Source organism: Micromys minutus, assembly GCF_963924665.1.
Source record: "Micromys minutus genome assembly, chromosome: 11".
NCBI lineage: Eukaryota > Metazoa > Chordata > Mammalia > Rodentia > Muridae > Micromys > Micromys minutus.
Window position 1 is genome coordinate 17,563,454 of NC_137980.1, and position 15,464 is coordinate 17,578,917.

The 15,464-nt window shown below is 46.2% G+C and overlaps 1 protein-coding gene and 1 pseudogene across 2 annotated transcripts in view; both read right to left on the minus strand.

The window, feature by feature from the left end:
• SV2C (synaptic vesicle glycoprotein 2C) overlaps positions 1-15,464 on the minus strand; it is a gene marked incomplete at both ends in the record, with an annotated part of 109,553 nt that overhangs the window by 24,355 nt on the left and 69,734 nt on the right. The window contains 2 exons of the mRNA XM_080925623.1: positions 1,818-1,907; positions 2,358-2,491. Coding sequence (XP_080781749.1) covers positions 1,818-1,907; positions 2,358-2,491 — 224 coding nt within the window. The remainder of the gene's footprint in view (positions 1-1,817; positions 1,908-2,357; positions 2,492-15,464) is intronic.
• Positions 7,755-8,369, minus strand: LOC308427051 (ferritin light chain 1-like; annotated as a pseudogene). Its single transcript has one exon. The product of its transcript is annotated as a ferritin light chain 1-like (transcript).

Consider the following 15,464-nt stretch of genomic DNA (forward strand, 5'->3'; position numbering starts at 1 on the left):
TGGTCTCAGGCTCTCAAGTGCTGGCTCCACAACAGTGTATAAGCAACGCCTGCTTATAGATTTTTCATTCTTAACCAGAAGCAAACAAAGTGCCATCCAGTATTTATCCCTTGAGAGCTTCTACCTCCTTAGTCATCAATATTTGTTTGTCATAATTCATTGGTTCTGTTGTGAGATATAGGCATCAAGCATCATAATCTTCAAGCAACAGAAAGAAGTGAGGACATGATGCTCGTGATGGTGAAACTATATTCACAGCATCCATCTTGACTGGGCAGAGAGAAGGCCTTCTGTATAAGTTGTTGCCTTTATGCAGGCAAAGGCAGGCACAAGATAAAACAAGGCCTGTCATTGGACAAGAAGGAAGGGTAGGCAGGAACAAAAGTTTAGAAAGAGAGAGAGAAGCCAGAAGGAGGAGACACAACATGGAGGAAGACACAGATGTTCCTCTTTTCGTATCTCTACATAGACACAGGTTGTTATGAATAGTTTATAAGGGATGGAATTGTATAGGATGATTTGACTCGTCTATATTATATATAATGTAATATAAAGACCAAGGCAAATTATATCATATCATTTGGTTCTGAGTTTATAATGTGGATGTTTTGTGGAGTGTAAAATTTGCTAAGTAAATCTGAGATGAAGCCATTGATAAATTATAAGTTTCTGGAGTTTTAAATTTATCAAGCTGGTTGGAGTGTGGGTCGAGTTCTGGGCTAGCAGAGAGGCAGCTGGGAGAGATGTAAACAAGAGGGCGACAGCCTATGAGATAAATATGTTAGTTCTATATGGCCCTCTGGTGTTGGAGGAGACAAGGATCAGCTTGGCGAGGTGCCATGCTGGAATGGCTTGCAGAGTCCCTGGGGTCAGAGATTACCTGGGATCATCGTGGAGTGGCCAACACTCCTGGACTTCAGGATATGGTCAGAGACTGACAGAGACAGATGCTATTTGCCAAGTGTGGAAACTATGGAGGAAATGCCAGAAGGGAGGGATACCAAGTCACAAACAAACATCTAGGCATAGGAAAGTAGACAGGGTACTAGGCAATGGGGAGTTGTTCAGGCCTCTTGAAGATTATCGCCAAGGAGCAGAAAGTAGCTGAGGCTGGCCAAAGAGATGGGGCTTAAAGAGAAGTCAGCTGAGGCCTGCGGAGATGGCTCAGCAGCTGTTCTGAAGCATGGGGATCCGAGTTCGAATCCCTGGCACTTACAGAAAATACTGGTGGCAGAAGAAAGGATCCCCTCCCCCACCGGACTCTATCAGTACAGTGAGAAAATAATGGAACTAAGTTTTAAACTCAGATATATTTGTTTTACCCAAGAGACCCTGTGTTACCCTGAATTTCGTGGTAAAGCAGCATGTGCGAGCAAGTTTCAGCTGAGGTGGGGGTGGGGGACTGACAGGGTAGAGACCCCATTCTTCTCTGATAATAATACAAAGAGAATCTATTGGTGATCCCTACCATCAAGGCCTCTGGTCCTGAGCCAGGAAGAATACATCCGAGATTAAACTGCTGTCTTTCCGCTAAACTCTGTCTCTCGGGTTAGTATTTAACCGACCACAGAGTTTTGGAGTTTGAGATGGAGTGAGTAGGTTGGTAGTCTCTGGCTCCCTGCCGATTTGTGTAAATAAAGTTTTATTGGAGCACAGCCCAGGTTCATGGTTTAGACATTCTCTATGGCTGCCTGTTTTTGCACTGCAAGAACAGAGCTAAGTGGTAGTCACAGAGACTCTATGACTGGCAAGGCCTTAAAAGTCCGTCTTGACGTCCTGAACTCCAGCCTCAAGGACTCTCTGGGGAGCAGACTCACCGTGAAGACCTTCTCTGGCTGGCCCCTCGCTCTCATGTTGGTATCATGAATTAGCTTCAGAACCATCCAGGCTTCGTCATGTTTTCCCACCTAAGAAACACAGGGGCAGTCAGAGGCCAGGGCATGTATAGCCCTTGCTTTGCAGGAACCGTGCTGAGTTTTCAGAGCACACGGCGTGTAATCGTGCAGATGCGTTTCCCTTCTCTATTTTCCACTGAGGCACGCAGGCCGAGGATACCATTACATAGCAGCAGTTCAAAGAACGTGCCTTCAGCTAAAAATATACCTGTGAACATTACCCACTACTCTCCACCCCGCCACTGAGTGAAAGCTATTTGCTTAGGGAAGGGTTATGGGTGGTTTTAACGGCGGGACAGCGTTTACACACCCGTTTTGCATAAAGCATGTCTCCACAAAACCCAAACCCTGAAAAATTTCCACGGTGGGAAGGGAGGCGCCACCTCCCGAAGAGGCAGGCATGGTTTTTCTGGAAACAGCAAGGAAGCCTTTCCAGTGTGCTTCTGTGACAACAGGCAGTACCTCCAGCAGGAACCGAGGGCTTTCTGGCATGAAGGTGAGAGCCACCACAGAGGAGACGCATGGGAGAGCGCAGACGATGACGAAGACACGCCAGCTGTGGAACTGATAGGCTGAGCCCATGCTGAAGCTCCACCCTGGAAAAGGACAGAGGAGTGAGGGAGAGCTCCTAGCTGGACCAGTCGCCACCACGTGGTGGGGCCCCTCAGGGATTCCTCAGTCAAGGCTTACTGTCCATCGAAAGGTGAACGGATCTGTAAATAGTTACAATGCCCGGCTCAATTTAACACTCCCCAATCGCCGATCCATCACCATGGGCAGTGCTGAGGACAATGGTGGGTGCCTCAAATCAAAAGGATCACGATCTAACCAGGGGGTACATGTGGGGTTCCCGCCACTGCGCGCTGGGTGTCTTCCCTTTATTCCTACAGATCACGGTCTACTCCTTCCCATCAGCCTGTCAGGAAATGGCCCTCAGTGGACCTAACCAGGTTTCTAGCCAGGTTTGGGGGTGAGATTCAGACAGTTTCTAACCAGGTTTGGGAGTGAGATTCAGACAGGCTTTTTAAATGTAGTCAGTGCTGGCCTTGAACTCATGATCTTTCTGCCCCCTCTTCCTGACTGCTGTGGGTCATGTTACCACACTTGCTCCTCAACTAGGTTTGAGTAGGACACAATCTCCTTCCCTTCCTTGGACAAGTGTAGGAATGGTGTGGCCCTGGATTGCTTTTAGCTCCTGGCCTCTTTCTGCCTCTTCACAGCCAGCTCTCCCACCGTTGGCCTTTGAGGCTCAGGGACAAAAAAATGTGCTCTGTCTTCCTGGTTTCCTTTTGTAGTTCCGATAATATCTAAAGTGCTCTTTCCTGAGAGCATCTTTAAATAGCCACCTGTGTGGAAAGCTGACTTTACAGTTGTTGGAATTCTGTATACCCCACCCTCAGTTACCTAGCAATAGCTAGGTATACCCCACTGCCCCAGTGACCTGACACTATAAAAGGGGCTGCTTGCCCCCTCCTCCCTCTCTTGCTCTCTTGTTCTTGCTCTTACATCCTCACCCCTCCTCTTCCCCTCCCCTCCCCCCCTCTCCATGTGTTCATGGCCGGCCTCAACTCCTCTACTTCTCTATTCCTCTCGTCTCTCTCTCTCTCTGACTCCACTACCCTCTTAACTCCCCCATGACCTGAATAAACTCTATTCCGTACTATATTTGTGTGGCTGGTCCCTTGGGCGTAAGGGATTCCCAACATGGATTCCCAGAGGCATCTCCCTTGCCTCCAGGTACCTCCAGGGGCCATATTCCCCCCCCCCCCCACTCTCTTCATCCTTTCCCTAACATTGGTGCTGAAACCCAGGACGTCATATTTGAACAACAGTGCCCTTATCAGAAACAAGGACTTTGATCTCTGCTCACAGGCATCACTGGGATTAGGAAGGTGAATCCCAGCTTCGAAGGAGATGCTGTAAAAGTAAAAGTTTTGTTATCCTCTTATAAAAACAGTCTTGGTGGGATTCAGACAGAAATCCCCTTGGGAACTGGCATTTACATGCATGTGAAGTAAACGGAGAAATCAGCTTTCCAAAGAGAGACCGAGGCACATCCGACCTAACCGAAGCCAGAGCTGGATCCACAGAGGGAACTGTGTGAGGTGGAACAGTCGTCACCAGCAAAGCTTGGTGATCAGGAGACTTCTGTGAACAAAGGTAAGGTAGTCTATGTCTCCTCCCCAGGAGCACTATATATTTGTCATTTGTGGGACTCATGGAAGCTTCTAGAAGTGACACAATCCCACAAGCTGAGGCCACACGATGGTTACGGCCGGGATTCAAGCTGGAATTGCACACCAGCACCCAGACTTGTGACAACTCACTCACTGTGCTGTTGGCCTTGGCGTCAACACTAGTGGCACACAATATTAATCTTGCATTAGTTTTGCTCTGAAAATTTAATATGGGGGAGACTGGTTGCTACGTTAATTACGCGGTTAGTGTTCGGTAAGCATGATTACTTTTGATATCTTATATAGCCTAGATTCAAAAGTCTCACATATCTAAAGTTGCAGAAGGAATTCGACGGCTGAACAAAGAGACCACAGTGATCTTCACTTCGCATGATCTCAGAGCTTTGCATAAAGACTCTCTTTAAAGAACCCGAAACCTTGTTATCCTCCACACTGGGGGAGAAGACTTCAGTGACTGAGCTCAGTTTCAGGTCTAACACTTTCCACAGGACAGAGGGAGGAAGAGCAAAGGCAGGGAGGAGGGCTCTGGTGACACGGTTCAAAACTGAGAGTTCCCAAGGTTGACCCTTTCAGCGGAAAATAGCTCAGATTTAACCACATCTCTATAGTGGGTAGAGCGGAGAACCCCTTCAAAGGTTCTCACGGCAACCTCTAGAACCTGAGAATGTAGGTGTTTCAAGAAAAAAGGACAGGGTCCATAATTGTTACTGAGTCAAGGCTCCCCAGAGAAAGAGGGTGTCCGGTACTGTAGAGGGGAGCCATATGCAAACATGAGCATCTAAAGAAGAAGACAGGCAGGGGAGTCACAGGTTTGCTTTTGATTACTGGGATCAATACCACAACCAACAGCAACATGGAAAGAGAAGGTATGTTTCATTTTAGGGCTTATAATCTACCAGGAAAGGACATCAGAGCAGGAATCTGGAGGCAGGAACCGAAGCTGAAGCAACCAAGGAACACAGCTGTACTGGCGGGTTTTGTATCAGTTTGACACAGTCTGGAGTTATCACAGAGAAAGGAGCCTCAGTTGAGGAAATGCCTTCATGAGATCCAGCTGTAAGGCATTTTCTCAACTAGAGATCAAGGGGGGAGGGCCCAGCCCATTGTGGGTGGTGCCATCCCTGGGCTGGTAGACCTGGGTTCTATAAGAAAGCAGGCTGAGCAAGCCAGGGGAAGCAAGCCTGTAAGTAACACCCCTCCATGGCCTCTGCATCAGCTCCTGCTTCCTGACCTGCTTGAGTTCCAGTCCTGACTTCCTTTGGTGATAAACAGCAATGTGGAAGTGTAAGCTGAATAAACCCTTTCCTCCCCAACTTGCTTCTTGGTCATGATGTTTGTGCAGGAACAGAAACCCTTACTAAGACAACAGCTTACTAGTCTGCTCCATGGCTGGCTCGGCCTGCTCTCTCATACAATCCTGGACCACCTGCCCAGGGGCCGTATTGCACACAGTGAGCTGCCCCCTCCCAGATTAATCGTTAACCAATAAAATGCCCTACAGTCTCCCCAGCAGCTCAGTCCGAGGGAGGCATTTGCTTAATTGAGGCTTCCTTTGCCAGCTGACTCTAGCTCCTGTCAATTTGCTGAAAACCACCAATCAGCACACACAGGGAAACAAAGTAAGGTATGAGTTATATTTTTAGGGTAGAAGGGACCAGAGGGGAGAGAGATTCGAAGGACCTTCATGCTGTCTTTCAAGATGTAGGAAGGGGCTACTAGTCAAAGTGGGCAAAGAGGAGACTGGCAGAAGCTAGGACTCATAAGGACCACACGAGTCTCCTAGAACTCCCAGGAGGAGGCTGCAGAGTCCCTATTGGCATATTCAAATGTGTAATCTAAATTTGTTTTGCATATGGCCAATGTGTTTGATATAGTGGCAAGTGGGGCCTGGCATACTAAGTTAAGGTGGAAAACTGTACGTCTGCTCTATTAAACTCCCATGAGTCTTAGCTGTTGGTCTCATAGCTGTGACAAACGCTAATGGACCAACCTAGGGAAGAAGGAATTACTTGGGCTCATGGCTGAGTGTAGTCCACTTGAGCAGGGGGGGTGAGCCTGTCAGGCCGTGGCCCCAGGAGCAGGAGACCGGTCCGACCATTGCCGCAGTCTGGAAGTAGATAGACAACCTCAGTGGGAACCAATCCAGACAAACCGACGAGGCCTGGCCCTAGCAAGATACAGCCTTTAGTCCAGGTGACTCCATGAGAGCCTATGGGGACATTTTATATCCAGAGTGTAGCAGCTGCCACACCTGTTATGAGTTAGATTTTAAAGTACAAGTCAGAGCACTGTTTTGTATTTCATGGAAGTCTCCTGCAGTGTCATGTGTGTGTCATGTGAGGCCAGTGTCACTATGGCTTCCTGTTCTGTCTGGTCTCCTAGATCAGGCCACCTTCAGCTCTTCCTCCTGCTTACTGACTCCAGCCCCGCTACCCTGTCTCCAGAGGCCCAGCCATGTATGGGCTGCTATGTGAGGTTTTTGTTTGTTTTGTTTTGCTTTTGTCTGGTCCCTTAGTAATCTCATCCTCAGTGTAGGCCTTGGAAGTCTACATGCATGCATTTGATATTTTCCCTGCATGGAAATCCCCCTGAGCATTCTGCATGATGGCTGCCTCCTTCACACCTTCTAGAGCTGGCTTCTCAGACGCAGGCTGCTTTGTGTCTTGATGGGTGCTTACGGTCACCTCCTCTGTTATCCCCACACATTCATTTTCCTGTAAACCATCTAACCCACTTCCCATAGGAACACTGCTTTCCTGACTTTCCAGTGTCCCCCAGTTTCCCTAGTCCTGGAGATGCTCTTTGTGTGTGTGTGTGTGTGTGTGTGTGTGTGTGTGTTCAAAGTCACTACAGGTTACCAAGATTATGCATTCTCAGGCTTGTTCTCTCTCTCTCTCTCGCTCTCTCTCTAGTGTGTGTGTGTGTGTGTGTGTGTGTGTTTCTGTCTCTCTCTTGTTCATTCTTCTTCCCATGCTCTATCCCTCCTCTTTTCTTCCAAATTCACACTAAATAGCAAGACAGCTTTGATTTATATTGTCAATGCACGTAGAGCAAAATGTATTTATATTTCTCTATGAAAATGTATTTATATATGTCTATGAGCTTGTCCAGTGTGTTCTGTCACCCCAAGATGCCCCCTGATACCCCTTGTCCTTTTGGAGTCAACTCTTCCTCCAGCCAGGACCCTGGTAGCCACTGATCTCTTCTCTGTCTTAAGAGTTTTGTGTTTTCCTAATGCAGCGCTAATGGAGTCGAACCACCGGGCAGATGTTTGGTTTGTGAGATGGGGTCTTGCTGTACAGTCCAGACTGGCCTTGGGTTGACAAGCCTCCTGTCTCAGCTTTTCCAAGGGCTGTGGTTACAGGCACACATCACCACACCTGGCCAGTATGTAACTTTGTGCATGGGCTTTTATAATTAGCATGATACATTTGAAATGCATACAGATTGTTATATATGTTAGTGGGTTAATGGTAATTATTCCAGTTTAGGGTATTTATTACTAAATATGTTATGAACATTATATGGAGTTTTTATGTGCATCAAAGTTTTGGTTTTTTTTTTTTTTTTTTTTTTTTTTGCTGTTTCAAAAAGCTTTATTTTTTTCTTGGTCCAAGACTTGGGAGAGACTCCAGGGCAGTTACAAAGCCGCCTAGTGGCTTTAGAAGTTCATTTGGGTGGAGGTCCTGAGGCGGCTGGTGCAGCAGAGGAGGGAGCCCCTTGGAAGGCACAGAGGCCTCCTAGTCGTGCTTGAGAGTGAGTTGCTCAGAGATCCCTGGGGCACGCCAGTCTGCGCTGGCTGTGGCCCTGCCAGCCGACGGAGGTTGGTCAGGTGGCTGCCCATCTTCTTGAAGAGTTTCACCTCCTTATCCAGGAAGTGGCTTTCCAGGAAGGCACAGAGATGTGGGTCTGCGCGGGCAGAACCCAGGGCATGCAGATCCAAGAGGGCCTGGTTCAGGCTCTTCTCCAGGGCCAAGGCAGCTTCCATGGCCTCCAGAGTTTTACCCCACTCATCTTGAGATGGCTTCTGCACATCCTGGAAGAGTGCAAGGCCCCCACGTTCGTTCTGCAACTTGAGGAGACGCTCGGCGCTCTAGCGCTTCTCCTTGGCCAATTCTCGGAAGAAGTGGCCTACGCCCTCCAAAGCCACGTCATCGCGATCGAAAAAGGAGCCCAGAGAGAGGTAGGTGTAGGAGGCCCGCAGGTGCAAGTTGACCAGGCGGTTCACGGCAGCTTCCACTTTGGTGGAGTAATTCTGACGGATCTGAGAAGTCATGGCTAGTCCGGAGTACAGGGCAGACCTCGAAGACGGTGTTGGTTGGTCCTAGGAGCCAGAGACGGCAAGGAGATGGTCCCGGAGGCTTCGACTGGAGAGACTTGTAGGGCAGCTGGAAGTTAAGATGGGAGCCCCCGGGGTCTGTTCCGTTCAAACACTGTTGAAGCAAGACACAGACCCACGGGACCTCAAAGGCGCTGCCCAAAGTTTTGCTTTTTTTAAAATATAAACTTAGACACTTGGATAATATGATCTTGTGACTTATTGTGGACCAGGTTAGGAAGAAAGATGAGGGTGCAGACAGGTTAGAGCTCTCCGTTCTCTTGAAGAGACTTCTCTAGAGCTCTGTCCAAATAAATTCCTTTCTTCATACTGAACTACGCACAAAGCAAAACGTTAGAATTAAAGCCTGTGTTTCTGAAGTAGGCATGACCATCCTAGACCTGTTGCCCTTGACCAGGAGAGATGGGGCGTGTGCTGGAGCAGTGGGCAGAGTCCTGGCAAGGGAAATAGATACCCCTTCTACCATGATGTGCCTACTAGAGTCAAAGATTGTTGGAAATACCTTGGGGCCCGAGAGGATGGCAGGCACCACTCGTGCATTGAGAAATGACTTTGTGGATGCAAGAAGAAAAGACACGAAGGGCCGAATCCCTGATCGCCGTCCCTCTTCAGCTCTCCAGAGCGCCACTTCAAGGATGCTTACATCTGAAAGCAAGCTCTATGCAAACCCTTCAGAACAATCTCCAAGCAGGGCGAAGAAGAGGGCTGTTGGGGGTCAAACCGCACTCCACGGGGAAAAAGGGCTGTGTGGTTCAACATGGCTGCCCTTAGTAAAAATGGATTCTTTGAAACAAAAACCAAACCGCGTGTCCTTTATTATTAATTATTATTATTTTGTCTTAAAAATGATTCTTGCAAAGTTGATGTTTCTAGTTGTCCTTTGGATTTTGCTAAAATGCTAATTAAAAATGTCTCGCTGTGAGGTTTATCTGTAGATTATGTAAAGTCCATGCACGGGAGAACCTCGGTTAGGGTGTTACAGAGGCTGTTATAGCCTGGCTCTAATCACTGTGGTGCTAATAAATAAAAGAGGGACGAAGCTTGCTTAATAACCAAGGCCCTTGCCAGCCTCACCCTGCTGTCGCTGCAGGACCCTATGACTGCTTCGTCTGTCTTCCCAGCTGCCTGTTCAAGGAATACAGGCAAAGCTCAGGACACACATAGGCCGCTGACTCCTACGCTTTCCCTAGGCTTTATCCTGTAAGTCCTGGTATCTTGGTATCCACTTTACTGACCTGCTTTCTGGTGTCTTTGTCAAGACAGGAGATTTTAGGTGAAAGACAGAGATCCAATGTACTTAAAAACTTTCAGTATTGTACAGGACACCAAGTCTGACTAGTTAAGAAATAAATCATGTGCATGTTTTCATCTTGATCTTTCACCAGACACAGACCAGCTAAATTTTTCTTAAAGTAGCTCAAAGTTCATTTTCTCCATTGAGAATGTAGGGCAGGGGGGAATGGTCAGGTAAGTTTCTGATATTATTGCTACAGAAATGAAGAAAAATTATATTAATGCAACACTGGCTTAAAATATAAGAAGCACATCATTAGCGTAAAAGACGAATCTGTGGCTAGCAACTCAGGTTGCTGGGCAGCCAGCACCCTCTGTGATGCTAAGGTTTAACTATTGCAGCTGGATGGTCCTTCAGAGCTGTTCATCTCTTGTTTGTACCAAAATAAGTAAAAATGGGAAGATAAAGAAATAATGATGTTAGAGGGTAAGCGGTGAGATAAACTGGTACAGCCAGCCATCTGATAAAAACCATCCCCATGTCGGACAGCAGGCAGATCGTTCTGCTGGAATGTGGAAAACTTCCAAGTCAAAAAAGAAAAGAAAAGCCAAGGTCTGGAGATGCACTAAGCTCTTTTGGGTAGTTACACTGGGTAGGAGGAGGTTGCTCACGGCACTTTTCTCTTCTGACATTATTTCTTTAGTTGTAACCTTTATATAACCTTTTATTACTTCTAGATTAAAAGAAAAAAAAAGTAACAGTTTTTAGCTTTTGAGTGACTCAGGCATCTGAGTTAAAAAGGAGAAACTGGAATTACAGTGACCCTATTATTCGACACTGGCATCTTCTTGAGAAATGGCATGGATTCCGTGATCAATGTGAACTTGAAAATACAGTGTGGACCTATGGGGACCCAGGAGAAAGGACCAGAGACAACCCTATGTCTGCACTTTCATCTTGGGGAGTTAAAGAGGGAGGGACACTGAAGAAGGAAGGTTGGGGTAATTTAACCAAAGCTAAGGTTGTATGGAAACCTGTATGGAGACCCAATTTGTAAGTTAATTAACACAATAAATAAAAAAAGGAGTTTGAACACAGATACCCACTTGGGTGAATGTCCAGAGATATAAATTATTGCTAGCATCACTGGTTTTTTTGTTTTGTTTTGTTTTTGTTTGTTTGTTTTCTTGAGACAGGGTCTACTAACTTTTCTCTGGCTGGCCTGGAACTCAGAGCTACACCTGCTTTAGCCTCCCTAGTGCTGAGATTAACGGTATGGCACTACAGCTGTCCCAAATTAAACAAAATCTCAGTGTGGGGCATGAGACAACTCAGAAGGCACTACTCTCGTGGTGGGGGGGCAGAAATCCCCAACACAATACAGTTTGGTTTTAGGACATAAAGAAATCGACCTGGGGGAATCAGGTATGGAGAAGTGACTTAACTAGAGGACTAGGGTTCAGTTCTCAGCACCCACACAGAGGGTGACAATCTGTAACTCCAGCCCCCAGGTAATTTTTTGCTCTCTTTTGACCACCACAGGTACTGTATTCATATGGTGCCCAGATAGAGACATTAAAACAATTTTAATTAAATTAAAAAATGTAAAAAAAAAAATCAAGCTGGAACCGATCTAAAAACCTTCCTTCCTGCTGCATATCTTCCGTGGTGGCAGGTCTGTGGAGTGCTATGCGGGCTACAAGGGAAGAAGAGTTGTCATGTGTTTACCCAGTATTGAGCTCTTAGTGTTACAATAACTGACCTGCCAGGCAAGATGTGACCATTGGTACAATAGAGGCACAGATGTCAGGGGTAGCAAGCTATTTTCTCATTGTTTTTGAGGCTTGCCTGACAGGAAACAATACAAGCCTGTCACTGTAAACCTGAAAAAAAACCCCATGATCCAGGAGGATATAGACCCCAGGGATGGGGGTGGGTGTACTCAATACTGTTGTTTTGCTAAATAGACATATTTAGTGCCAAACTGCTTCTAAGAATCTGTATCTGGGCCCATAGATTGCTCTCAACCTTGGCCAGAGAAGTCTCTATCTGCTCTGGGAAGCAGTTGATGCTGATAGTTATGATTGATTGAAGTACAGAGAGACGTTCAAGCCAGAAGTGTGGGGGCGGTCCTCCTGATGGTGTCAGTCACTGAGCAACATATTCTATTTCTGTGATTTTCCAGAACCTGTCCCTTTCTCCCCTCATTGTACCTCTCCTGGGCTACCTCACCAGACAAGGGCACAGTTGTTGGCTCAGGCTTGCAGAGCTGTGTCTGCTCATGACACATTTCCTAAGGCACACTGTGATTATTGCTCTGAGACTTTGAGCCTTGGACTGCTTCTCAAATAGAGCTCCCAGATTCTAGCCGGCTTGATCTAGCTTTTAAAGACCATCAAGAGAATTTTGGGTAATAAAAATGAGATCACAGGGGCTGCAGAGACTGCTGAGGGGTTAAGAGCACTGGACTGAGGGTTCAGTTCCGAGCACGGCAGCTTTCTAGGGGATCTGATACCCTTTCCTGGCCTCTGCAGACACCGTGCATATATGCGGTGCACAGGCACTCAAGCAGCACACTCATGCTCATAAAATCCACATAAATCTCTTTTAAGAAGCCACATTATATACCTCACTAGCTTAAACTCTTTCAGGATGAGTCCACACAGTCTATAAGACCTGGGGCCCTGTCCACCCTTCCAGCCTTTTGTCTAATAAGCTCATTTCCAACCCTCACTGTTTTTGTTGTCTTTGTTTTAGCCCATAGACTCTGTCTTCCGTGTTCACTTGGTTTTGTTTTGCTTAAGCAAAATCTGGGTAAGTGGCCCACACTGGCTTTCAGACTCACCACCCTGCCTCAGCCTCCTGAGAACAGGGATAACAGGTGTCTACTGCCTGCCAGTATCCACATGTTCCATCCAGTCTGCCAACACACATTCCAGTCTGTGGCCTAGCGGCCGGGAGAGCTGTCAGGTCTCTGCTAAGTGATATCTAGGCCAATCCTCCCTTCCAGATAGCACGGAATACTCCTAAACATCAGTCTTCTATTAGCCAAGTAGGCATTTCCTTTGTAATTTTTTTTTTCTGCAAGGAGTCTCCCTCTCATATCCAGTTACTTGGGTAGCCCATGTATTTCCACAGCCCTTAGCAGGTGCCTGGCGTAGAAGAAAGTCACACTGAAAGTCGGTGAGAATCCACGTGTTGTCTGTTGCTCATTGGGAAGTCTTCTTTATCTTTAGTATGAAATTAGCAACTCAACAAATGCTCCTTTAAATAATAAAGAACTCATTATTGGGTTCTTTTAAAATCAGAGTTTGTCTAGAACATTCTAAGTGACTATTTGTGAATTCATGTATGTGTGCATCTGTGTGTGTGTGAGGGGGGGGAACTGGGGAGGGAGAGAGGAACAGAGAGAGAGATAGAGAGAGGAGGGGGGAGGAAGATGCCAGTGTATTTAGAACAGAGGTCAACCTAAGGTGTGGTTCTTTAGAAGCCAACCCACCATATGTGATATATATATATATATATATATATATATATATATATATATATATATATATATATATACCTATACAATAAAATGGTATATATATATATATAATACATTATATATTACAGTACTACATTCGTTATTACATATATATGTACACACACACACACACACACACACACACACACACACACACACACGAGGGTCTCTTACTGGTTAACTTGGAACTTGTTAAGCAGGATAGTAAGATAGGCTGGCCACAGTGCTGGGTTCCAAGTGTGTACCAAGAGCTGTGCTTTTTACACTGAGTTCTCACTGACCAAACTCAGGTCCCTGTGCTAGCAAGGCAAGCCCTGTACCAACCTAGCTATCTCTCCAGCCAGAAAGTAATTCATTTGCCAACATATCTATTATGTTTCCTCATTTTCAAACACATGAATTTTTTTCCTCAAAAGACTTCATTTCTAGTTTAATTTCAATGTGATAAGAACACACGCTTGATAGGGTTTTAAAATATTTGCAACTTGTTTTATAGTATAGCATGTGGTCCAACTTTAAAATTGTTCCATGAGTGGTGATCAAAAAGAATGGGTCCAGAGTCCACGGATACCCAGGGTCGGGTCTGTTGATGTTCTTTATCTCTTATGCACCCTTACTGGATTTCCCCCATCGGCTGTGTGAAGTTGTACTTGTTTTCTGTGGGAAATCTGGTTCAACAACAGAAACAGCCAATCACTAGAAATGGAACAACGTACCTGTGATGAAATCAAGAACCATTTCATGCCCGTGCTAGCAAACTTCCTTATACCCTGATGGCTGGCAGAGGTCACTGGCAGCCCATACCAGTGGCGGAGAGAGGAAGCAATGTAAAAAACTTGGCTTAGTCGAAACATGCCATAGTTTAGCTTTTGAAACTACTAGGGATTTCAAACAAACAAACAAACTGTAAGAACCATTTTTGTGGCATGCTAATCCAAAGCCACAAAATATGTCTCACCACATTTATTTGCACAGGAATGCACACCCCAGCTAGACACACCCCAAATGCCTCCATAGCCCTTGCATCTTTTCTAACCTTGTTTCAAAGCATCTTTCTACAAATTTGAAACATTTTACAAGTTGGATAGATTTGATGAGGTCAGTGAAAGCTTACTGACAGAACCGCCAGAAGAGGGAAGGTTTCTCAGCCATGCTGCTGACTGGAGGCCTGCTCCCCAGCCGTGACAAAGCTTGTCCTATCTCAGTGTGATCTATGTGGAAAATGGACTTCCCTATGGATTAAGGAATTTATTGTCTCATGGACATAGATAATACTTCTTTAAGTGCATAATAGTCTTCCTTTTAGAAAACGTAAAAAAACAAAAAAAAACAAAACAAAAAAAAAAACTCATGAGTCAGCACGCCAATAAGGAACTCCAAGGGGTAGGTCTCCCAACACATCTAAACGCATGCTCTGTTCAGATTCCCTGAAGGGAATCTTTAGGAGCCTAAATCAATTAAATGGTTGGTGAGACAGACTCAGTTTGCCCATGCCTGATTTATGACCTTGTCCTAGACATGCAAGTGCTTTGTCTCCACTTTCCAGTCCTCTCCCTTTTCTTTGCACAGCCAGCCTCTGCCCAGAGTAGAATTTCACCTCTGCTCTCTCCAAAGGTTGACCATGTGAGCCATTCATCTTGATGTTCCTGGCTGCAACCAGCTGTGGAAATGATCGGTCCTGGTGCATCCTGAGGCGTGGTTCCCTAGGGTTATGGCGCCAGAAAAATCAACCCCGGAGTGACTTAGTCTGGGATTGATGCATCCATTTTTTCATTCAGCATCGCCAACTGCTGTTTATGAGAAATGAACCAATAACTCAGGGAGCCCACAGCAACAAATCAGTGTAGCGGCAGACTGGTGCCCTGGCGGGGGCGATGGAAGATAACTTTGGCTGGCAGGCTAGTTCCCGGCACTACAGACACACATGTGTGTTCCTCTATCCTCTGACTGACTGCGGTACTAGGAAAGGCCTGGGCAGAGACATAGGTGGAGTGGAATCAAGACTCTTGAATTTTAAATTATACAATATATGCCATTTTGTTTTGTGCACCATCAATCCTGATATGGTGTGCAGATAAAAATCCAAGATACTGTTTACATTTTTAAAAATTAACATTTAAAGCTCACCCCCTCTCTCTCTTTGTCCCTCTTACTCCCTCCCTCCCTCCTCTTCCCTTTCGGTATGTCTTTGCATCTGAGTGCAGGTACCCACAGAAGCATCTGGTCCCCTGGAGCTGGAGTCACACACAGGTAGCTGTGAGCTTCCTCACAG